The sequence below is a fragment of the Kalmanozyma brasiliensis genome (assembly GCF_000497045.1).
Source record: "Kalmanozyma brasiliensis GHG001 unplaced genomic scaffold PSEUBRA_SCAF1, whole genome shotgun sequence".
In the NCBI taxonomy this organism is placed as follows: domain Eukaryota; kingdom Fungi; phylum Basidiomycota; class Ustilaginomycetes; order Ustilaginales; genus Kalmanozyma; species Kalmanozyma brasiliensis.
The window spans coordinates 1248709-1271143 of NW_015961948.1; the positions used below are offsets into that span (position 1 = coordinate 1248709).

Here is a 22435-nt window from a genome sequence, read left to right on the forward strand (position 1 = left end):
ATAACGAAGAATCGATCAAGCATGTGTCCGCGGATCATTCCCTTGGTATAGTAATGCCGTCGCCACGACCTTCACGTCTGATCTATGCGTCAATGGACATTTATGATCGCTTCTCGCCCTTACATTCGTTTCTGGTGACACAGCATGGCCAAGGCGATGCTCAGCCTAATAGAAAGCTCAAGTCGGTCTGCGTGAGCATGATGTGAACAATTGAAAGACATAGAATTGTGCGTAGGGACAGATCAGCCCGTTCGATGGACCCGACATGGAAGATCAGGCAAGGACACCGATGAGAGAGGAGCCGTACGCTTTTGAGGGGAGAAGGAAGAAGTGAGGGAAGCTCGACACCGTGCTCCTCCAATGTTTGAGAGGGCGGCAATCGAGATGGATGGCTCCCGCCTAGTAGCCGTGGTGACCCCAGCCGCCCTTCCTGCCGCCTCCGTGACCGTGACCGTGACCCTTGTGACCGCCATGGCCTCCTTGTCCGTGGCCACCCTTCTCGCCGTGATCGCTTTCGCCATCCTTGCCACCCTCGTCATCATCGCCCTCGTCGTCACCTTCACCTCCCTTGCCACCCTTATCACCCTCGTCATCGCCCTCGCCTCCCTTGCCACCCTTGCCGCCCTCGTCGTCACCCTCATCGTCGCCTTCACCTCCCTTGCCACCCTTGCCGCCCTTGCCGCCCTCGTCGTCACCCTCATCGTCACCTTCACCTCCCTTGCCACCCTTGTCACCCTCGTCATCGCCCTCGCCTCCCTTGCTGCCCTCGTCGTCACCCTCATCGTCGCCTTCACCTCCCTTGCCACCCTTGCCACCCTTGCCGCCCTTGCCGCCCTTGCCGCCCTTGCCGCCCTCGTCGTCATCCTCATCGTTGCCTTCACCTCCCTTGCCACCCTTGCCACCGTTGTCACCCTCATCATCACCCTCGCCTCCCTTCCCACCCTTACCACCCTTACCACCCTCGTCATCACCCTCGTCGTCGCCTTCGCCTCCTTCGCCTCCCTTACCACCTTTGCCGCCCTTGCCACCCTCGTCGTCACCCTCATCGTCGCCCTCGTCATCACCTTCGCCTCCCTTGCCACCCTTACCACCTTTGCCGCCCTCGTCGTCATCCTCATCGTCGCCTTCACCTCCCTTGCCACCCTTGCCACCGTTGTCACCCTCATCATCACCCTCGCCTCCCTTCCCACCCTTACCACCCTTACCACCCTCGTCATCACCCTCGTCGTCGCCTTCGCCTCCTTCGCCTCCCTTACCACCTTTGCCGCCCTTGCCACCCTCGTCGTCACCCTCATCGTCGCCCTCGTCATCACCTTCGCCTCCCTTGCCACCCTTACCACCTTTGCCGCCCTCGTCGTCATCACCCTCGTCGCCACCTTTCTTGTCGTCACCACCGCCGTGGCCGCCCTTCTTACCGCCACGCTTCTTGCCGCCTACGCCCTTCTCTTCACCGCCTTCTCCTTCATCACCCTCGTCGTCGCCTCCTTCCTCTCCCTCGTCTCCTTCCTCATCACCACCCTTGTCGTCGCCACCCTTGTCGTCGCCACCCTTGTCGTCGCCACCCTTGTCGTCACCACCCTCCTCTCCTCCGCCGTGGCTCCACTTCTTGTCGTCGTCACCCTCATGACCGCCGCCTCGAATGAAAATGGAGAGACCTTGGAAGGGTTTAGGATTACGTGCCATGAGGCTGTTGCTCGAAGCGGAGTTGAACGACGTAGGTGCAGCGTGGGCGCTCAGGCCGACCGCCAGGACGACGAAGGGGACCAGAGACTGGAACTTCATGGCTGCGAGTGTCTGAGGTATAGAGGCGTAGTTAGGATTGTGTAGCCAATGTGAAGGAGCGTGTTGCGTAGCTGGCTTGGTTTGGAGTGTGTGTGTGTCGGAAGGTTGTGGGATGGAGAAGATGACGGCTACTCTGGCCTGCCTTTTATGTCCTTGAGCGATTGCCACGGTTGAAGCGAGCGGCCTGCAGCAGCGTCTAGGGAGCTGAGTCGTTCCTTCCGCCCCTTCTTTGCAGGAGCAGGCTTCAGGACTGATCATTCGCCTGCGAACAACGAGGTCGCTCGCTGGCTGTGAAAGAAGTTGGGCGACAGCAGTAGAGCAGCGGAAGATCCGCTCGTCTCGAAAGTTCTTCGATGTGTCTGTCAGACACCGCCAGAAAGTGACATCGGCGGTGTCCACTTTCGGACACGCCTTGTCATCTGACCCGATTGCGTGCTTTGTCGACCGTCTGGGAGAGATCACATCCCCGGGTCACCTGGACACGTACTTGGTGTTTGGGTCAGAAGACAGGAAGCAACGCCGTCCAGATGACTCCACAAGACACAGCGAGAGGTTCCGACTTAGAGTCGATCGAGCCGGCGGCGGAAACGTATTAGCAGCCAAGTGCTATTCGATGGTGGCGTAGCGTCGACAGCGTAGCATTGGCGACGCCGGAGCGGAAGCATCGCACACTTGCACCATCACACTACCACTCATGCTTTTGCTGAGAAGATGACGCCGGAAATGAGCGAACAATGCCCAAACATGGCCACCCATCGGGGCTTCCGTTCGTAGTGGTTCCGACATGATCACACGCACAGCCACCATCTTACAGCCATCTCAGTTTCAAGTCAAGAGGAGCTGGCGTTCGTTGGATGAAAGCGATGAGCAGAATAATCCTCGGATGAGCCGCTACCGTCGGGTGACGGGCTTAGCCGAGCGCCGTGACTGTGGCGTAGCGGGATCTTTGCGATAACCTCTCTTCGCAAGTATCACATTATCAACGCTTCGCAGAGTCCGACGAGCAGCCATTGCTTTCGGGTGACCGGATATTAGCCTCTGCGCTTCTGTTTCGTGATGTGACTGCTTTGACTTCCGTCGGCAGCCGTGACTGGACTTGGCACAGCCACTCGATGTGAAATGGTTGGGCCTAGCGGGCCTCGCAGGGCGACTACGCCTTCCGCTCCAGAGTCGCTCAGCTCGTCACACACTCAAGTAACGCAAACGCCAACAGGGCGTCGGTGCAGCGCCACAGCATAGAACAGGTGACCTTATTGTGATTAGAGGAGCACTGAAGATGTCGTGAGCGCTCGGGAACACCGAACTCGAGTGAAGAGCAGCTGCACAGCGCCACGGTGGCGTGATTCCGTCGACTTTAGCGCAGATCGCTTGTCGAAAGGCTGCGATCAGCGCAAGTCAAGGATGATGGGCTGGCGGTGAGGAGCGAGCCAGTTCCGTGTGGAAAAGACGGTCTCCAGGCCTGGCTCGCGATGAAAGCCGGTTCCAAAGCTCAGCACGCAGTCGAGAATGCCCTGTAACCCGCGCAGATCCGCATCGATAGCATCGAGGGTCATCGACGACGCAACGCCATGCTGGCTGATCTCTTGCAACGCATCCGGCACCAGCGCGCAGAACGAGATGTGCAGCACAGCGGCCAAATGGGTCGGCACGGGATGTCGGCTGCTGTGAATCTGCAGCGCAGGCACGATCATGTCGTCCTGGGGCAAGGGGATGTCGATACGACCATGCGCAGAGAATTCGGACGATGTGCTCAGCCCTGCATCACTTCCACGATGGCCATGATCGCCGGCTCCACCAGGGGACGACTGTCCGCTGCTGTACGCATCGCGCGGCGGCGATCCACCGCCACTGCGAAGCGTATGCTCCACTTGCCTCGCCACCATACCGTGCAGTCTGCCGATCCGGAGCGCACTCCTTCGACGCACTGCGCTTCGCATCTCTCGCGATTGATCCAGCTGGTTCCGAAGCATGCTCGAGGCCCGCGGCCACGAAGGGTCCTTGGAGCCTTGCACCCATGGCATGCCTTCCAGGAAGCTGCAGATCTCCAGAAAGATGAGCGAGCCCATGCCGACTTGGTTGATGAGGTGCGTCACTACCGATTGGGCAGAAGCTGGCATCTGCGAGTAGAGATGCGCATCTAGATCCAGCAGGGGCTGGAAGACCTGCTGCACGAAGAGGATCATGGTCCAAGTTCGCTGAAACTGCTCTGCAAGCTCGGCAGATGTGCTGTCCGGATTGTCGAGGCATGCCCTGAAGTTGCCATTGCGCTGCCAGATCATGATCTGTGTCGACGCTCCGGCCTGGCACAAGTTCAAGAACTCTTTGACCCGGACGGGGTCGCCTGGCGCCGCCGCGAATCGGGCAAAACTGTACGGTATCTGCTTCGAAAGGTGGAGCGCTCGATGTGCTACCAAGGTCCACGCGCTTGGGGAATCCGACGCCGCCGACACTGGACTGGACAAGGCGCCAGCTAACAGATGTTTCGGGTCGGTGTTCAATGCGAGACCCTGCGACGTCGACACAGAATTGTGCGTTCGATCGGTCCAATCTCGAGTCGATGCATCAAGGTCTCCATCCATGCCATTCGCCATCATGAGCCCGGGTCCGAGCCTCAACAGAGATGCGTCTTCAAATTGCAGGGCGCTCTGGTCAGGGTTGTGCGCCATGGCTGGCATCGAGCCAAAGCCGTTCTGCAGGAAGGGCGCACTTGCGTCAGCCATGGACCCGAACGAACCGGCGGCGACATGCATGCCGTTGTCGGGCGCCGCTGATTTCGCAGGCGAGACGGTCGCTGGCAGCAAAGCGGTCGACAGTTGCAATGCGTCGATGTCCACCTTATCGCGCGTACTCGCCCGTACGACCGGAGGCATGCCGAAGCCCCCTGTCGTAGCAGCGTCGCAGATGGCCGAATACCATAGCAGGTTCTCTGCAACGTCTTTCAGTGCATGCGCTCGGTCAACTCGCGCACGATATCCCGGGTCCGATCTCAGCAAAACCTCGTCGTCGATTCGAGCACCGTCCGTGTTTTGATAGCCGAGGGCGAAGAGGTCGTCATCCTGCTGACGCAGCAGATCCGTTGCTAGGTCGTCCATCATACGCAGTCCGTTCTGCAGCATGAAGACGCTGTCTTGAACGACGTCCAGGTCGGAATTGGTGCTGCGCAAGGGTGGGCAAGTGTTGCAGAACAAGTGAAGCGCATACGCCATCCGGAACGTCGTCACGGACGAATGCGCCATCAGATAGTTGCGCGCGCGCATCCAAGCAGCCTCGGCGATCTCGGCGTCCTTCCGCCTTCGAAGCACATCGCTCTCGTTGCCACGCCATTCGCCCGGGTTCTGTGATCCGTACTGGCTCGCATACGCCACGATGGCGTACTGAAGCGCCTGCATCGAGATCTCTTCCGCTTTCTTTGGCAGCCGCTTGAAGCGGCCGCTGGGTCGATATGCCTCGTCGCAGACAAAGGTGCTGTAGAAGAAGTTGGGAGAGACGTGCGGCACGTTGTTGACCACCATCATGTCGTCCCAGGCGCGTGCCGCGGAGCCGCTGAGCAGACCACGACGAGGATGAACTGCCGCATCCAATCCCACCCCTGCGGGCGTTGCGCCAGAGCCGAGGAAATGCTGCCAGATCCACTCCCACGCCGCAACGTAGGTGAAGAGCTGCTTTGTCGAGATGTAGAGGCCATCGATGTGGTCGCTCATGCTCTTGGACGCTGTCGAAAGCCCAGCAGGGAGATACTGGTGAGAGGAGAGCTGGTCCTGGAGAGCGCTATAGCTCGATGATGTCTGCGAGATGTGACGAAGCTCCTGTCTGCTGGAGCTGACCGTTTGCTGCAGCGCGCTCCAGTGTGTAGTACATTGGAGATTCTTGCGGACACAAAGTTTGCAGGGACCATCATGTTGAAGGGGCAAACCATCGGGACCTGCCTCGGCAAGATCGCATCTCCTCTTTGAACGACGGCATTGGTCGCAAGCTCGATTCTGGAGGCGCGAGCCGGATCTCGCGGCCTTGATCTTGTCTTCGATGGGACGTATCAACTCCATAGTGGTGGTACTAGAGTCTCTTCCGAGGCGCGACTCCGTGAGGACGACTCGGTCTGTCAAGCCGAGATGTATGCGGGCGTGCGCGGCCTGGCCCTGACCGAAAGGGGCCGTGATGCGAGAGACGATCGCACAGATCAAGGGCGCATGCTCTAGACGATGAATGTGCGAGGTGTATGTCGGGGATGAACACGGCCAGGGAAGCTCGAGCAAGTCGGCGTCAAAGGATGGAAGCAGTCGTCTGCCGGTGATGCCGCTGCTGCTGCTGGTGATGCCGATGGTGGTGGTGACGATGGCGAGAGAGCGAGTGGCTGACTGCTCGGGAGGTGATGCGGGTCTCCAGTTCCTTTCGATGTTGCAGCGGGGGCGTGTTAGGGCAGAAGGTGGTTGCGAGGCAACATGAAAAGGGTCGGCAACTCGAAGATCGCTTTCCGACTCCACCAGATGACACAGGCTGCAGATGAGGAAGCCCGGGCGAAAGCAAGTTCGGTCGGTCGGTAAGTAAAGTTGGCGGATCTACGCAGTCGAGAAGAAGCAGATGATTGCAGAAGGCGATTTCCGCGGGGGCGGCAGCAGCTGCTGCGCAAAGGGAAAACCGGGCGGCAATCCAAAAAAGGGTTCCGAATGGCGTCTGTCGCTGGACCGGGCTACATTTTGGCTGTTTCTACGCCCTGCTCCTCATCCGCTCACTCGCTTGCATCGCCTCTTTACGTCCTCTGCACCAGCGCACCATTGGCTCAAGCCACGCAGCAAGCCACCACCACCTCTCCACGCAAGTTGGCTCGCCCGTGTGTTCTGCTTTCATTGTCTCAGACGATAGTAGATTGCTCGTAAGGCGATCGCTCCCACATCATCACATGGAAGCGCCCGTCCTCTCCCAGCCTGCCAGTCTTGTCTCTGACGAGCCCGCCCACCCAAGCTCGAAGGTTCAGTCGAGCATGGCGCCGTTGTCGATGAGCGCCAACGACAAGTAACCTCCGACAAGCCGGCGCCTCAAGCGAGCCCGAAGAAGACTGCCCTGCAGAAGTGAAATGCTGACAGGTCATCATTCGATGCCGAATGCAAGCCTTCAGCGGGACTTGAAAATTGGCAACAACGCGACCTCACGTTCCTAGGGCCACGCTTCCTTTCACAGGCCAGGGTCGGCCCGTCGAAGAAGTCGGTGTCATACTTCCCGAATGGGCCGAGTCCCATATGATCATGCGTTGGGTCGCATGCTTGCTAGCATCCAGTCTCGACCGCCTCGCCTGTTCTAGGACGCATCACCTTCAGATCAACGTTCGGCTGTCCCGTTCCGATCCCGATTATTTGCCGCGCCAAGCCTTCGTACCGTATGGAGCGTCCTGCGACGTCTGCTTGCCACGCCACACCTTGACCCTTCGATGCAAGGCTGGTGCCCTCAACGCCGTGATCACCGACAGTCGATGTCAATTTGCGGCCCGTCATGTTCTCTCGAAGAAGTGCGAGTCAAAAGTTGATCATGGCACGCTATCGAGCTCGCCATGCAGCCGACCGCGGACCTGCATCCTACCAGGACTTCATTGAATCATACTCAAATTTGATTTTCGCACCGATGCCTCGCGTAGCCTGCAGCGAAGGGTCGCTTATTCGCACTAGCGCTGCTGTTGCCCTCCTTTGCGCCGAAATTGCTCCTTGGCGACATGAATAGCGTCGTTCGACAGAGGATCGACTGTCCATCATCTCAGCATCAGAAGTCATGGAGCCTTCTCTCAACTACCGGCCATACCCTATGCCCTCTTTGGGGCTAGTCGATTCCGCGCCGTTTCCGTTCGGAAGCCTCTTCCGCGTGATATCGCCGATGTAAGCCGAAAAAGCAAAACCCGAAGGCGTGCCTCCGCGTAAAAGAGCAAACAATCAGCAGCACAAGCTCCTTGGCTGGTACACTTTTGGCACACGATACGCTATGACCTGCGCACGTCGCTTCCATTGCAGCCGCAGGACCACCGGGTTCCGAACGAGCTTCTCTGATGCTTCGATCAGCTGCAGACCCAATCTCGTCCCACCCTGAACGCAGTCGCCGTTCGTTTGGTTCGTAGGTCATGAAGCCGAAGCTGGCCGCTGATCGTAACACGTGCTTCGTCCATCAGCAGCGCAAACATCTCCTTGACAACGTCCCCAGTCAACCTCAAGACTGCTGATGACATGCCGCTGGCTTTGCTACTGGATCGCGTTCCGTCGACCCCTGGCAGACATCGAGACACAGTCACACGTGATTTCGGTCCTTTTCGGATCGCCTTCGACGCCAGCTGTGCTCAGGAATGGACCGTGGCTCCGCTGCACAAGACATATATCTGCAGCATCATTGTTGACAAGCGATCCCCGCCGCAATTCCGATGGAAAAGCCTGCATCTCCTAGCAAGCCGACGCCGACGGATCACACCACCGCAAACGACGCTTGGATTCGCCTGCGACCGAAACGAAAATTGGAGCCGGGCGGGGCTGGAGACGGAGTGCCAAAAACGATTGGCGACTCGGATCTGTTGGCGAAGTGAGCCCTGCAGCGGGAGGAAATTTTCTCTGTCATAGGCCGTCTCGGAGTCCAGGAAATTGACAGCCAATCACCCTACGCCCGACGTCGCCGCGCATTTCAAACACACCAGCTCGCTTCTGCACCCATTCCCAAGCGAGAAGATCTGGACTCCCAGCCCTCTCTGCGGCTCCCCTCCAGCAAGCCACATTCTCCTCCTACCGCACAACGCTAAGACACAGCCTCACGCCTTTTGAGTCAAGCCACACTTTTTGTCTGACATGTGCCTCCGTCGCTCACCCAGACGCTTCTTCCCCGCTGCACACAATCGCCGCAGCATTGGATAACCACGGAAGGGTCAACATCACCTGAGCTCAGTCTTGACATGCTTTTCGTTGTGTACATTGAAGTACAGTATTCGTGAGAGTGAGGCCAATTCAAGCGAGCGCACGCTCGGCATCTTCGGCACCAACGCCGACAGGCAGGTAGTTGGCATCCTGGAGCGCCCACCGCGGCCACTGGTTCTGGCTGAGCTGCTCGAGCGCGCTCGCGGCCGAATGGACGTTCATCCTCGCAGCAGCGTCGCCCTGAAGGTAGTCGACGACTGCGTCGGACCAGACGCGCGAGGCGGCCCGCACCTCGAGTGGCAGCTTCGAGGGTAGGACGAGCACGTGCACTGCCGGTCGAGGGATGACTGTCGAGATGGACGACGCTGTCGCTCGCGATTTGACCTGCAGTTGCTCCGCAAGTTGCTGTGCTGCGTGAATGGCGCACGCCAGCCTGAGTTGGTCGGAGCGCGCGTCTTTACCGACAACCACGAACAGCTCTCGATCGCGAAGGTTGAGGATGGAGATCCTGTTGGATCGCGTTGGCAGGAGCAAGTCGTCTGCACCGTAGTAGCCCTTATCCGTGTAAGCGGTCAGACGAAGTTCGCGACCCTGCAGCTCGACATCGATCATGCTCGAGACGTCTGAGCCAGCGACGTGGCGATGAGACCACGCGCCGGCGTACGCTTCCGTCTTATCAAAGATCTTCCAGAAGGCACTGTCTTCGCGGCCCTCCTCGGTCTCAGTCACGCCAGCGCCCGTCGAAGTGGACTTGGCGAGTGCTTGAGCGAAACGCACTGCAGCAGCTCGAGCCGACAAAGGAGCGCCGCGACCGTGCCAGACGCCCAGCGTCGACGGAGCAGTGTATACAAAGCTGTCCCCTGAGCAGAGGTTTCCGGTTCGGAGGTCGACCTGCTGGATCGTGAATCGGTCCTCCTGAGCCTGAGCAGCAGCCACAGCGCGACGAACACGGTACAAAGACGCAGCCCCAGCGTCAAATCGCTTTCGCGAGCCCTGACGACTCAGCGTCCAAGTCCCCGATAGCGCGGCGATCAGCTCTGCCGTCTCGCATCCCGCAGGAACCACGTCCGGCTGCACCGAGTATCGCTGTGCCAGCTCCGCCACCTTGCGTCCTTCCGCACACGACAGGGAGCGAGGACCAAGCTCGAACGGGTGCAGGTTGGAGTGATGTCCGACTCGCACCCAGAGCTTCGTCTGTGTGGCGCCAGCGCCGGATTTGGAGCGCTTTACGATGATGATCGTCTCGTCATCGTACAGGATCTGTTCGCGTCGCAGTTGCTCGCCGCGCTGGAAGGTCTGATCGCCGGACAGCTCCAGAGGCTCGACGAGTCCATCGCGGTCGATGGCGAGCAACTCAACCGAGGTCGTCTTTGCAGACATCGGGGCTGAAGCAGAGGCTTCCGAACCGTCGACGAGCCTGTCCACGCTGGGGCGTGCGCTGCGCACGATCGCCGAGGCGGTAGCGACAACATCGCCGTCTTGGGATTGGATCCGCACGATGTCCGTGGGAGAGCTCTTGTCGGCAGGAGAAGCGGCAATGTCTGCTTTCTTGTTTTCGGCCTGCTGTCGATCGAGCTGTTCCAGATGGCCCTTGAGCACGAGGTCAGCCGCCTGTACTATGATGACGTGCTCGATCTTGTGGATCGCCTGCTCCAATTGATCCAGGTCGTAGGTGGGAAGGATGGGAACCTCGCGCACGATGATCGGACGGCCTCGATCGACATCGGCCACCACTTCGTGTACCATGCATCCTGTCTTGTCAGTGAGACCCTGTTGATACGCCTCGAAGGCGCGAGGGATCGCGTTGGCACCATCGAAAGCACCAGGCAGCGCGGGATGAAGGTTGATGATAGGCACCGCTTTGGACGGGCGTGTTCCAATCGTTGGCGTACTCGCGGGCAAGCTCGTCTTGTGACCCAAGGCGTGGAGGAATGGCTCGGAGACGATGTGCATGAATCCTGCCAGGACGATCAGGTCGGGAGGCGAACCTGCGCCTTCAGCACTGGGACCATCCAATACAGCGCGAGCGAGCACAGTGTCGTACTGCTCTCGCGTGCCTCCAGGGTTTCGATTCTGCCAGGTCTTGAGCGAGAGAACCTTGGTGGGAATGGGCGGGTTCGACTCGGCAGCTCGGGTGAGACCGTAAGCAGCTTTGCGGTTCGACAGGACGAAAGTGATTTGCGCGTTGTCAATGACGGGAATGCCAGCGGGAGGGTTGAGAAGGGTGGCGTCGATCAAGGACTGTAGGTTCGAGCCGGATCCAGAGACCAGAACATGGACGCGCTTGCCGGTAGTCCTGCGTGGCGGCTTTGTCGAAGCGACGCTAGCTGTCTTGGCCTCACTTTGCGGTGTTGCGGTGCTTGTCGTTGGAAGGCTGCTTTGCGCCGCTGCGCTGGGAGAAGAGCCCGCAAGCTTGGCATCGGAAGTTGCCGCCTTTCGAACAGGACCCTTGGCCCTCGCTTTGGTGAGCGGAGTCAGGACCTGGTCTGTGTTACCAGCAGTGTTTGCGGAGGAAGACAAGTCTGGGATGCTGATGGCTTCCTCAGTTCGTGCCTTGTTCTCGGCGAATCGAGCAAATGGGCTCGCACTGCCACCCATTCCAGGCAATCGAATCGGTTCCGCTCGCGGCTCGGCAACGATCTCGTTCTTCTTGGGCGACGACTGCCACGGACTCGAGCTGGTCTCTTTGGTGGGTGAGCGTCCAGCAAGGCCCGGGAGCGCGTTGCCGTACTTGGTGGGCGACCATGGCGAGCCGCCGCTCCTGCGTTCGTCGAGGCTGGGTTTAGCAGGAGAAGCACCCGTCTGGATCGCTGGAGGCCATCGATCGCGAACAGCAGGGCTAGAAGGTACGCTTCGTCCTGTCGAGCCCACCTGCATAGAATCGGCTTCCTTTTGGGCCACGACATCTCGCATTTGCGCTTCCTTGATGCGCTGTCCGACCATCTTTTGGGCGCTGAGGCGGGACAGGGACTTGGTAGGAAGGCGGTCCGCGTTCGACAGCTCGCTCGTGTAGCTGTTGGATCGACTGGTAGGCTGCGAGGTGGGAGCGTCAGCTTGCTCAGCGGGTCGACTCCAACCCTTGCCGAGACCATTGTCGACTTTGATTTGTCCTGAGGCGGCGGGCACCTCGATCTCCTCCGGCTTTAAGGGGCTCGTGGCAGCGTCCTTTCGCTCTGGAGAGGCTTCAGAGGTGTATGATCTGGACTGAGCGTTGGGAATAGCCAGCGGTCGAGAGACGTGCAGGCTGTTGTTGTCCGGCGCGCTGTCACGAGTCGAGCTGCTGACGGCAGTGAAGGGCGACGAAGATGAAAAAGAGGCAGCCTTGACGGGTGAAGCGGGACGCTCGAGGCGAGGCGAAGCTGTGACGCTGTCAGCTCCGGAGAACTTGTTGAATTTGGAAGGGCTCGAAGCTCGAGGGATAATGGGGGAAGCCGGAGAGTTGGTTGACTCGGCATGGCTCTGCTTTTCGATGAGATCCAAGTATGCCTTCTTGGGCGATGGCGGCGTCTGCATCGCTGACGAGCCGGTCGATGCAGCATTGTTGGAGGGTCGGCCGAGCTCAGCAGAAGTGAACGAGTACTTTGCGGGGCTACTCGCCTTGACGGGAGAAGGAGGCGTCGATGCTTCCGTGACAGGCGATCGGGGAGAGCCTCCTGCTCGACGATTGCCGCTGGCATCCGCTCGATCCTCGAGGAAGCTGGCGAGCGAGCGACCCGTGTTGGGCACCATGCCTGGCATCGGAACACGTCGGTTTTCGTGAATCAGGTCGGCCTCGGGAGGTGCGCTCTTGCCGTCACCTGCGAGCTTGCCAAGACGCGGACCTGCTGCTCTGCCTCCCATGAAATTGGCGAGGGAGACGGGCGAGTCCGTTGCGCCCTTGGGACCGGCAGCTACTCCCGTCGGACCATACTGACCGCCGTAGCGTGCCAACAGCGAGTTGGCTCTCTTGACTCCCGTCACGCCAGACGCCTTTGTCGGTGACGATCCGAGAACAGGTGATTGCGAAGTCATGTCGGAGTATCCGAGCGCTTCCGACGGTGAGCTCTCGAAAGTCGGCGTAGCAAGCGGTGACTTGGAAGAGGAGATGCCACGAATGCCTGAGACGGAGAGTCGATCTCTGCGCTGTTGCCGTTCGAGGCGCTGTCTCTGGAACTCGAGCTCAAGCTCCGAGGCAGAGGACGTTGTCGGGTCTTGCGACTGTGATGATGGTGACTGTGCCGTTGCAGATGAGGCGGATGACGAGTTGCGGTGACGAACCTGGTGGACCCACGAAGCGAGATCCTGAGTCGGCGCTTCCACTGGACTCTTGGCGTGAGAAGAAGCTGTGCCAACACCTTCGAATGGATCCGCCTGTCGTGGGAAAGAATGAGATGATGACTGTTGAGAAGAGAAAGACATTCTTGCGCTCGTGCTCGCTCTGACTGCGTGTCGACGTCCTCTGTGCGCTGCTGACAGATGAAGTCATGTGTGACTTTAGAGAGTGACAACAGGAAAGAGGACCCTGGAGTGTGATGAAACGGGAAAAAATTGAGCTCTTCCTCCAATCAGAGGCGGTCAGTGCCCCTTTCCTTCTCCTATTTCTCAAGCCTCGAAGGGAGCCAAAGCTGAGGAACGCTGTTGCTCTCGCACAGACCCAAGAAGATTCTTTTTTTTTGGACGGAAGGGAAAAAGCCAGCTGGAAAACCAGCAACAGTAATTGAGGTCGCAAAAAGGCTTAAAGGTGTGCTCGAGAACAGCCAAGATTGCTCTGCCTCGACGAAGAGCTCCATCACACAGATACAGACACGGCGCTCAGCTCGTATCATATGGGACAATAGAGGCGCCTCAGATCCTGTGATGATGAATGAAGGTCTGCGCAAGCAAGAAGCTTTCTGCGAGTCTGAAGCCAAGATTAAGTCGAAGGCTTGCGCAGTGTTTCAACGCTTATCACTGTCATCGGCGCAAGCTTCGAGCGAGGATTACAGCGTCGAGACTCGAAAGCTCGAGCGGTGCATTCGGTGACAGACGGAGAGAGGGCGCTATCACGAGGCGGCTGGTCAAGGCGACGATAGGGTCGTGTGCCAGCATGAATTGACAGGTCTCACGTCACGAGCGGCAGTGGTAGCAGCAGCGAAAGGCCACATTCGTCAAAACACAACAAGCGAGGAGCTGCGAGGCAAGAGAGCGCACACACACACTGCCCTGGAGGCGGGAGGGCAATTTGGAACGTAATTAATTTAGGATAAAAATCGGGGCCTGCTTTGCAACGGCACGACGCGCTTTTGCAACTGAGCAGGGCCAAACCTCCATATCCTCCCTCGCTTTGTCCACGTCACTTCGGCTTTACAAACCACCATCTCGATCGTTTACGACACCCTTTCCGAAATCGACTCCGACCACTCTCTCTTCCCAGCACACACTCATATCCGACATGTCTGACCCACGAGCCAAGGGTGGAAAGGGTGGCGCTGCCAACGCCAAAGCCGAGCCCAAGAAGTCGGTCACCCAGTCTTCCCGCGCTGGTCTTCAGGTAAGCATCCAGCATCACCGTCACCGCCGCATAGCATGGAGCGCCGTCTGTCCATCGCATTCGTGCCCGCCCATGTATCCGGCTGCGACGCTTGCCATCCGCCGGCCTTCGCTTCATCAGCGCGAGACATCCACCTCCATCGCATCCACGCCATAGCATCCATCCGCCGCCATATCGACGCGTTGTTGATCCTGAAGTGGTCTCGGAGACGCGTGAAGGGGCCGTTCGGATCGCCGGGACCGCCCTGGCGCAGCTGCAGACCGTACCGATCCGTGACGGTAGCCTTCTGGACCCGCCTCTGGCCGAGGCCGATGGCGGAGTTGGATGGAGCGCATGGTCCATGCGACGATAGCCCCCTGCGGACTGGGCCTGACGCAAATGCGATTGCCACAAGTGCCTGTCGAATGATACGCTGCAGCGGATGGATGGACGAATCTTGACGGGAAGAGTCATCCGGATAGACACAGCTTACTGACCCACCTTTGCCCTCTGTCTCGGCTCCTGCTTTCGCCCACCACAGTTCCCTGTCGGTCGTATCCACCGTCACCTGAAGAACCGCACGCAGAACCACATCCGCATCGGTGCCAAGGCCGCCGTCTACACATCCGCCATCCTCGAGTACCTCACCGCCGAGGTGCTCGAGCTGGCAGGCAACGCATCCAAGGACCTGCGCGTCAAGCGAATCACCCCCCGACACTTGCAGCTGGCCATCCGCGGTGACGAGGAGCTCGACAGCTTGGTTCGCGCCACCATCGCCGGTGGTGGTGTGCTGCCACACATCCACAAGACGCTCATCAAGGCGCCGAGCAAGAAGAAGGCCTCCGAGTAGGTCGTCGTATGATCCCGTTGGCTTGCGTCGTGGTTCACCGTTCATCGGCAGGGTTTGTCGGTCCTTGACATCGAATGTCGCGATTGACATCCTCGGCTGTTGTCCCTGGCCCCGTGCGCGCTGATTCGCCCGGTCCTGCTTTCGTCTCTCTTTTCTGCGTCCCTGATTCGTCTTGTACCTTGTATTGTATATCCCTCTTACCAAATTGATCGTTCAAATCTGTGCTTGCGTTGTCGAGGTTCGTCCTACATGAAAGAGTCGTCGCTGTCCATGCCATCGTCGTGGTCATCGTCTTCGTCCGCCGACGCGTTGCCGTTGCCGTTGGCTTTGGCGAGCTTGCGTTCCTCTTTGCGTTTGCGTTCTTCTTCCATGGCTTCAGCGGTGTAGAGCTTCGAGTAATCGCGGGCCTCGACCTCTTCCTTTCTCTTCTTCTGCTCGGCCTGCTGTGCCTTTTTGTCTTCGATCGCTTTGGCCTTCTTGACCCTTCCCTCTTGGCGCAGTCTGTCCTGGCGTTCAGCCTCGTGATCGACCTGCACCTCCTTCTTTGTCTTGTTCAACCTATTCACCGCTGCATTGTCCTTTTCCTTGACGTGGAAACGCTTGACCTTGCGATCGTTGTGAAACGTCACTGCGCCGACGGCCATGTCGCCGCTCTTCTTGACATTGGCCCATGGCGTGTAGATAATCGTAAGATTCGACTTTTTGTTGCCCTCGATCGAATTCGCCTTGACCAGCTGCGAGCAATCGCTCACCAACGCCTCCGGTATCGACTCCCACGACTCGATGTGCTCGGGCAGCCGAAGATACACGTGAGCGGAAGAGAGCTTGTCGACGTGAAACCAGATGTCCCGCTCCAGACCGTACTTGAGGAGTTCCTCATTCTCGAACTTGTCCTTGCCCATGTAGATGGTCGCTGGCGGGTCGACCGCTGTGGATGTGAAGTAGAGCACCATCGGAACGACAGAGAGAGCTGTTGCTGCTCACCATATAGGTCGTGTCTTGACAAGGATGGGCTGGGAGGCAGTCTGAAAGCTTGATGGGAGCGAAAGGAACACTGGGAGGAAAAGCTTCGGTGCAAGGGTCCAGCTGAGTGGAGGCGAGACAGTCACGTGCTGCTTAGCTTCTCAAGTTGTTAGAGCGATAGGGAAGGCCCAGAAGTGTGTTTTTGGAGACGCGCTCTGCCGTGTCGGATTTTTGGTGACATTCGAGTGTTGTTCTTCGTTGAGGCTGCATCTGCGAAGCAACACAAGCTGCGGATCTTGACCACCACCACCCTCCGTCGTCCTTGGTGCAGCGCAGCACCGCTTAGTTCGCATTGACCGCATCAGAAGCTTCCACGGTGGCAGCGTCATCACTGCATACTTCACGATGGAGTCACAACTCGCCAACCTTCACCTGGACGGCGGCTCCACCGCTGACCTCAAGCAAGCTTCGAGACCATCGCACGCCCAGGCGCCGAACGGCAACCGACTCGTCCATGCCACCAACTCGTCTCTCCGACCGCTAGCACCCTCGAGCAGCATTGCGACCAACATGGGCATGAACATGGGCGTCAACATGCAGCACTTCAACCGTCTCGCACCCACTTCCCAACCGCCCGTGCACGGTAACATCAAGAGTCGACCGCCAAGCGTTGCTGGTGGCCCCAGTGCTGCTGGACCATCCTTCCGTCCTGCTGCTCCCGCCTCCAAACCTGCATCAGGTGGATCCGTCGATCTGGGCCGCTACGACGGCGGTCTCGAGCGGGACGAAGCCCGCGGCCGTCGCGGCACGATGACCTTCGACCCCCTCACCCTCTCCTCCTCCGACCCGAACAAGGCCCATCCACCAACGCGCATCTGGTCTCTGGCCGACTTTGAAATGGGTCGTCCGCTCGGCAAGGGCAAGTTCGGCCGCGTCTACATGGTCCGCACCCACTCCGGTCCCAACAAGGGCTACATTATCGCGCTCAAGTGCATGTACAAGAACGAGCTGGTGGAGAACAAGGTGGAGAAGCAGCTGCGGAGGGAGATCGAGATCCAGATGAATCTCAGGCATCCCCACATCCTCAGACTACACGGCTACTTTCACGATGAGGGAAGGGTGTTCTTGATGCTGGAATTTGCAGGGAGGGGAGAGCTGTACAAGTTGATGAACAAGTTGCCGGATCGACGCTTTGAGGAGAAGGTGGCTGCTACCGTAAGTACGACACTCAATACTAGAATGGGTGGTAGCAGAAGCTGACCCGTTTTGCTTTGAGGTAACAGTACATCGCCCAGATGGCAGATGCGCTATCATACCTGCACAGCAAGCACGTCATCCATCGCGACATCAAACCGGAAAACCTGCTGCTCGGCATCAAAGGCGATCTCAAGATCGGCGACTTTGGTTGGAGCGTCCACGCCCCAGGAAATCGCCGCCAGACGCTGTGCGGAACGCTCGACTACCTGCCCCCCGAGATGGTCAACGGCGAACAGCACGACAAGGCCGTCGACCTGTGGGCCCTCGGTGTGCTCTGCTTCGAGTTCCTCGAGGGTGTACCGCCGTTCGAGGAGCTCGAGAACGCTCCTGCAGGGACCTACAAGAGGATCAACAATATCGACTTCAAGATCCCGAGGCACTTCAGTCCTGAGGCGGGCGACCTCGTTCGTGCCGTGAGTATCTCGCCGCCGAACACTCCCTTAAGGAGATTCATTACTGACGTTATCTCTTCTTCATTTTGATGATCACAGCTGCTCAAGAAGAAGCCAGACGACCGACTGCCCTTGACAAAAGTCCTGCGTCATCCGTGGATCATGAAGTACGACCCGGACGCATGCCGTCGTGCCTCTCGTGGCAAGATCCAGTAGTCTTTCTTTGCTTTGTTTCATCCACCAGACTTCCATCATATACCTGCTTCATCACATCGTTGCATACACACCTCTTTGACACGCTGGAATCGCATCACATTTCTCCCGAACCGTAGCCCTTGATCAGCACCTTCATACCCTGCTGCTCGGACCAGCAGACGCCCGCTCGACCTCACTCACCGACATCCCACCTCGAAACAGCTCCCCCTCCATTTCCTCTTCATCGCCCTCCAACACCCACTGAATCAATCTCTTTGCCGCATCATCGTCCATGTCCCTCACCTGCTCCTCGCCCTCGCCCTCGTTTCCTAGCCTCAGCCCCAACAGTCTCCTCACGATTTGCTCGTCCTTGACGGCCTCCGCATCGTGGCACGCGCGCAGCCCGATGCGGGTGATCCGGTCAGCTCGCTCGACGACCGACTCAGGCACACCGCACAGTCGCGCGCAGTGGCACGCATGCGACGTGCCGGCGAAACCCGGCTTGAGACGGTAGAGGTACGTGAGCGAGTTGTGGCTTTCCGCGAGGGTGGGCAGGAGGAGCGTCTGCATGTGCGCACGCTGGATCGGGAGGGAGGGTGGAAGGTGGCGCTCGATCGCTCCTGCCAGTGCGCCATGTTGAGTGTTCATCTGGTCAGCCTGTGCGAGGACAAGTGGTTGGGTAAGAAGTGCGACTCACGAAGGTGATGCGTAGCAGAGAGGACAACTGGGCAATCGGGTCCTCGATGGAGGAAGTCGAAGATCGTAGCGATGAACAGGCCCGCGCCATCTGTGTTGGAGCACGCTGTCAGTGTCGGTTCGCAATGAGGTATCAGAGCGTGATTATGCTTACCATCGCTGCGACACTCCCTGCCCACCTCATCGAGGATCACCAGGCTTCGCTTCGTCGACATGGCCATTGCGCGATGCAGACGCCCCAGCTCGCGCGTGAAGGAGCTACCTTCGCTCGCCACCGACTCGTCCTGTCTCATCCTCGTCAAGACTGGGCAGATTGGCGTCAATGGCCTGGTCTTGAAGCCACAGGTGAAGGGGAGCAGCTTACTCTTGTCGAAGACGCCAAGCTCGGCGTATGCAGCGGGAACAAAGCTCCCACATTGGCTTAGGAAGCTGATTTGTACGAAGATGCAAGCTGTCAGTACTGTACGGGCACAGAGCGATCGTGCAGCACCTACACTGCGAGTGCTGCTTGCTGCAGAAGGCAGCTTTTGCCCGATGAATTGCTGCGAGACCGAGTGCGACGGAAGATGGGCAGTCAGCTCGCTGTCAAAACCAAGGTCGAGGCGATTTCGAAGTACCCACGCCCCCGTCAGCACCATCACGCTGTACTTCTCGTCGACATTGCTCGTTGCGGCAGTCTGAGAGTGCTCTGGAACAGACGCACGTCCTGCATCTTCTCCAGCCCGAGATGCCACAGTGCTGCGATCCGTCGAAACTGCTTGTTCGTCAGTTCGAGCGGGTAGACCAAGTCCGCCTTGCAGGTGGATGTCGTTAGGCACCTGCGACCGATTCAAATGTCAGCCCCGTATCTTTCCCAAGCATTGACATCAACTCAATGTGCCTACAAAGCTTTCGTCCGACAACGCTTTGAGCGCATGTCGGCTGCCCTTTAGATGGAGCACTTGCTCCTCGACAAGCCGAGGTCCTAATGGGCGAAACAGATGACGCAAGGATCAGCATGTCATTGGACCACAAACCAAGTCCGTTCACTACCTACTTTTGAGATCATAGAGCGTTGCAGCCCGAGCAAAGGCCACGAGACTGGATTGAGGCGGCAAATATCGACGTCAGAGCTCTTGCCAACGCTCGAAGGTTGAAGTGAGGAAACCCACCAGTCAATCTGCGTAATGGCCGCATGCGCCGCCAGCAATGTTGGACTGCACTCCTTGACGAGTGTCTGCAGTCCATCGAGGATCTCAATCTCCTTGTCTACGACGAAGGAGGCTATATCTCCCAGCTGCGAGGGTGTTGCGGAAAGACGAGTGTCAGTAAGAGCTGCGAGAAAGGTTCACAACGGAGCTAGGATACTCACATCGTGGTCCAAGGACGTCATCCTATTGTTCTTGAGGTAGACGCTGTCGTAACGTGTGAGTAGTTGAGTGACGAGAGCTGGTGCAAAGCATGTCATGGGATGGACAACATACTTTTCCGGACTGGAGAATTGCTGCTCCAAGGTCGAGTCGGCTAGCATGTCGATGACGCCTCCTGCTGGGACACAAATCAAGTAGCCGATCTGGGGGAAGTAGACCACGTGCATGCTTTGACACAGACGTAGAGGAAGCAGGTCAGATATGCTTGAAGATCTATGGGCTTGTGCTCCTGATGCAGTCACCTACCCCTGAGTGGGCCTGAAAGCTGCCTCTCGCCGAAGGTCCGCAGCTACGCGATCTAGATGCTGGGGCAGAATTGCCAGCTGCTGTCGCAAATCATCGAGGTGCGCGTCGATACCGGTGCGGACGGTGACCTTGCCTTGTGCCTTGCTGAGGTCGGAGAAGCAACAGATTTCTATGTGAGCTCGCGAGTACGAATTGGCCTCGACGATCAGGACTGCCATACCTCTCCTCAAAATCGATCTGGACCAATTCAGTCGTGGTGGTCAGCTGCTGGATCAGACAGCCCTCTGTTCGATCATGACGTTGTGCTCACTATCTGGTTGATAGAATCAGCTAGCTCTTGAAGCGACTCGGTGACGACCTGTTCCTTAAGCTGGGAAGAGTTGCCAGGTTACGGCTGAAGATGGTCAGTACCCCACTGAGAGTCGTCCTGTTGCCACGCAGCTATCACCCACCTCCTTGAGCAACTCGGACCTCGATAGCTCCAGACTATTTAGCTCGGCGCGGATGTTCATGACAGCGTTGCACGTCTGTCAACAAAGAGTGAAAGGGTCAGCGCCTTGATTTGGTTGCTCTGTAGCTCGTCAGCTTGTCCGGATAGCACCTACTTTGAGCAAGTTGATCCACGTCTTTGTAGTGCCAAGGCCCATGTTCACCGTGTGACAGATCTGTGGGAGGGCACCGAACTCTCCCAGCTGCTTCTTGATACGAGGCATCTCGGAGGCCGTCTCCAGTCGTACGAGCAGCTCGACGGCTTCGTGGCGTCGCACGATCTCCTCCCTTCTGGCGAGAGGAAGCATGATCCACCGTCGGAGCAGCGGCTGTGAATCTGTCGTGTCGCATAGAAGCACGGCATGAAGAGATAAGTCAAGGAGGCCGGTAAGGAGGCATCTCGAAGCGGAAAATCACTCACACTTTGAACAGGTGAGATTCATCATCGCTGACGGAGGAGGCAAGGGTAAGACAGAAGAAGATCGAGTTTCGCAGTCAGTTGAAGTCGCTCCCTCGCACACAGCGTAGTGCTTTGGGACATTCTGAGAGAAGGGGCACCTACCGAGAATTGAGAATCCCTCGCGACCCTGCTTGGCATGGACGAAGCCATGGACGTCGCTCGAGTAGATGCTGAGGCTCTTGAGCGTGTTCTCGTCCACGAAGAGATAGTCGTCGAGGCATAGTGAGACCAGAGTGAGAGACCGGCCTACCTCCTGGCGGCAACGAAGGCTCGACATGAGAGGTCCGACGCAGGAAATCTTCGTGCGACGATAGGCGACGCATTGAGGGATGGAGAAAGCTGTTCGATCAGTGAAAAGGCCGAGGGTATCCGTTTCGGACAAAGTTTCGACCTACGGCCAGCGCTGACTTGGTTGTGGCCACCTTTGCGTCGAGAACGACCACTGCCGACAATGGGCTTTCCTCAAGATTGCCACGTGCCTCATCGCCTGCATGGCGATGGCGACTGTAGGCGGTCGCTTCTTCAATGCTTGACAATCCTAGCGCTACCTGAAAGGTTTTGGAATCGCGCAAATCGTAGGTACCATTGCGTTGTTCCGCTGTCATCGTGTGGACAAAGATACAAGAGTTAGCGAGGTGCGGAACCTTTCTGGACTGCTAGAAGGCCGTGGTCAATTACCAAAGTTCCGCAGCATATCTCGAAGCGGATCGGGACATTTGGACGACACTACGATGAGATGTGGTTCGAACTGTGCAAGCACTGTCGAACCGCCGAACGAGATGTGAGGACCGCATGGATGAGGATTTGCGTTGACTCGAGTTTCGACGGCACGGTAAGAGAAGGATCGTGCTTACAGCTTTCGATGAAGCCGTGCGAAGGATGACCAAACCCAGGTACCGCATTCTGTGCAGCAGCAGCAGTGGTGTTCCCTCCCTCTTGATCATCTTGCATAGATGATTGTGCACGTCGAGCCGAGGCGGCCGAGTCTCGTTCACGGAAGGCAAAGAAGTAGGGGAGGTCCTCGCAGAGCAAGAGCTGTTGCTCCTCCTCGGAAAAGACAGCGCACCCGATGTGTCCGTGGAGTACTTCGATCGCTAGGGCCGTGATCGGGCCTCCGGGGCGATCGATCGAGGAACGGTCATCATTCGCAGACGGAAGTGAGGCAGATGCGAGGGTCTCGCCAGCATCGCCGAGGGCATTGGACGGGGTCGTGGCACTCATTGTTGCTGGAGAAGGCGAGCAATGTCGCGGCCACGAACGTACTCGAATTAGGTCGTACTTTTATCCACATGCAGCTTGACGAGATGCTCAATCCCCCAAGCGGCACGCAAGG

The 22435-nt window shown here is 58.2% G+C and overlaps 7 protein-coding genes across 7 annotated transcripts; 2 read left to right on the forward strand and 5 right to left on the reverse strand.

Moving 5' to 3' along the window:
* Nucleotides 1-399: 399 nt before the first annotated feature.
* Nucleotides 400-1782, reverse strand: PSEUBRA_000484 (uncharacterized protein; the record flags this gene model as incomplete). The annotated part of the gene is made up of 1 exon (XM_059464391.1): nucleotides 400-1782. The coding sequence occupies one exon, from the start codon at nucleotides 1780-1782 to the stop codon at nucleotides 400-402; it is 1383 nt and encodes a 460-aa protein (XP_059321058.1).
* A 1385-nt stretch (nucleotides 1783-3167) lies between these two features.
* Nucleotides 3168-5825, reverse strand: PSEUBRA_000485 (Zn(2)-C6 fungal-type DNA-binding domain protein; the record flags this gene model as incomplete). The annotated part of the gene is made up of 1 exon (XM_059464392.1): nucleotides 3168-5825. One exon carries the CDS (start codon nucleotides 5823-5825, stop codon nucleotides 3168-3170), a length of 2658 nt encoding a protein of 885 aa, XP_059320984.1.
* Nucleotides 5826-8747: 2922 nt separating this feature from the next.
* PSEUBRA_000486 (Formyl transferase, N-terminal) lies at nucleotides 8748-13055 on the reverse strand (the record flags this gene model as incomplete). Its single annotated transcript, XM_016436084.2, has 1 exon — nucleotides 8748-13055. The coding sequence occupies one exon, from the start codon at nucleotides 13053-13055 to the stop codon at nucleotides 8748-8750; it is 4308 nt and encodes a 1435-aa protein (XP_016295068.2).
* Nucleotides 13056-14067: 1012 nt separating this feature from the next.
* On the forward strand, nucleotides 14068-14995 carry PSEUBRA_000487 (Histone core; the record flags this gene model as incomplete). The annotated part of the gene is made up of 2 exons (XM_016436079.1): nucleotides 14068-14166; nucleotides 14687-14995. 2 exons carry the CDS (start codon nucleotides 14068-14070, stop codon nucleotides 14993-14995), a joined length of 408 nt encoding a protein of 135 aa, XP_016295069.1.
* Nucleotides 14996-15240: 245 nt separating this feature from the next.
* PSEUBRA_000488 (protein of unknown function DUF814) lies at nucleotides 15241-15948 on the reverse strand (the record flags this gene model as incomplete). The annotated part of the gene is made up of 1 exon (XM_016436088.1): nucleotides 15241-15948. The coding sequence occupies one exon, from the start codon at nucleotides 15946-15948 to the stop codon at nucleotides 15241-15243; it is 708 nt and encodes a 235-aa protein (XP_016295070.1).
* A 415-nt stretch (nucleotides 15949-16363) lies between these two features.
* On the forward strand, nucleotides 16364-17823 carry PSEUBRA_000489 (Protein kinase domain protein; the record flags this gene model as incomplete). Its single annotated transcript, XM_016436078.1, has 3 exons — nucleotides 16364-17173; nucleotides 17242-17628; nucleotides 17707-17823. 3 exons carry the CDS (start codon nucleotides 16364-16366, stop codon nucleotides 17821-17823), a joined length of 1314 nt encoding a protein of 437 aa, XP_016295071.1.
* Nucleotides 17824-17955: 132 nt separating this feature from the next.
* Nucleotides 17956-22323, reverse strand: PSEUBRA_000490 (DNA mismatch repair protein MutS, C-terminal; the record flags this gene model as incomplete). Its single annotated transcript, XM_059464393.1, has 21 exons — nucleotides 17956-18422; nucleotides 18500-18589; nucleotides 18653-18802; nucleotides 18863-18927; nucleotides 18993-19040; nucleotides 19120-19316; nucleotides 19383-19462; nucleotides 19535-19578; nucleotides 19650-19774; nucleotides 19850-19892; nucleotides 19962-20075; nucleotides 20154-20297; nucleotides 20374-20390; nucleotides 20464-20523; nucleotides 20606-20680; nucleotides 20759-20979; nucleotides 21064-21090; nucleotides 21205-21400; nucleotides 21498-21700; nucleotides 21781-21861; nucleotides 21957-22323. 21 exons carry the CDS (start codon nucleotides 22321-22323, stop codon nucleotides 17956-17958), a joined length of 2814 nt encoding a protein of 937 aa, XP_059321059.1.
* Nucleotides 22324-22435: the final 112 nt, after the last annotated feature.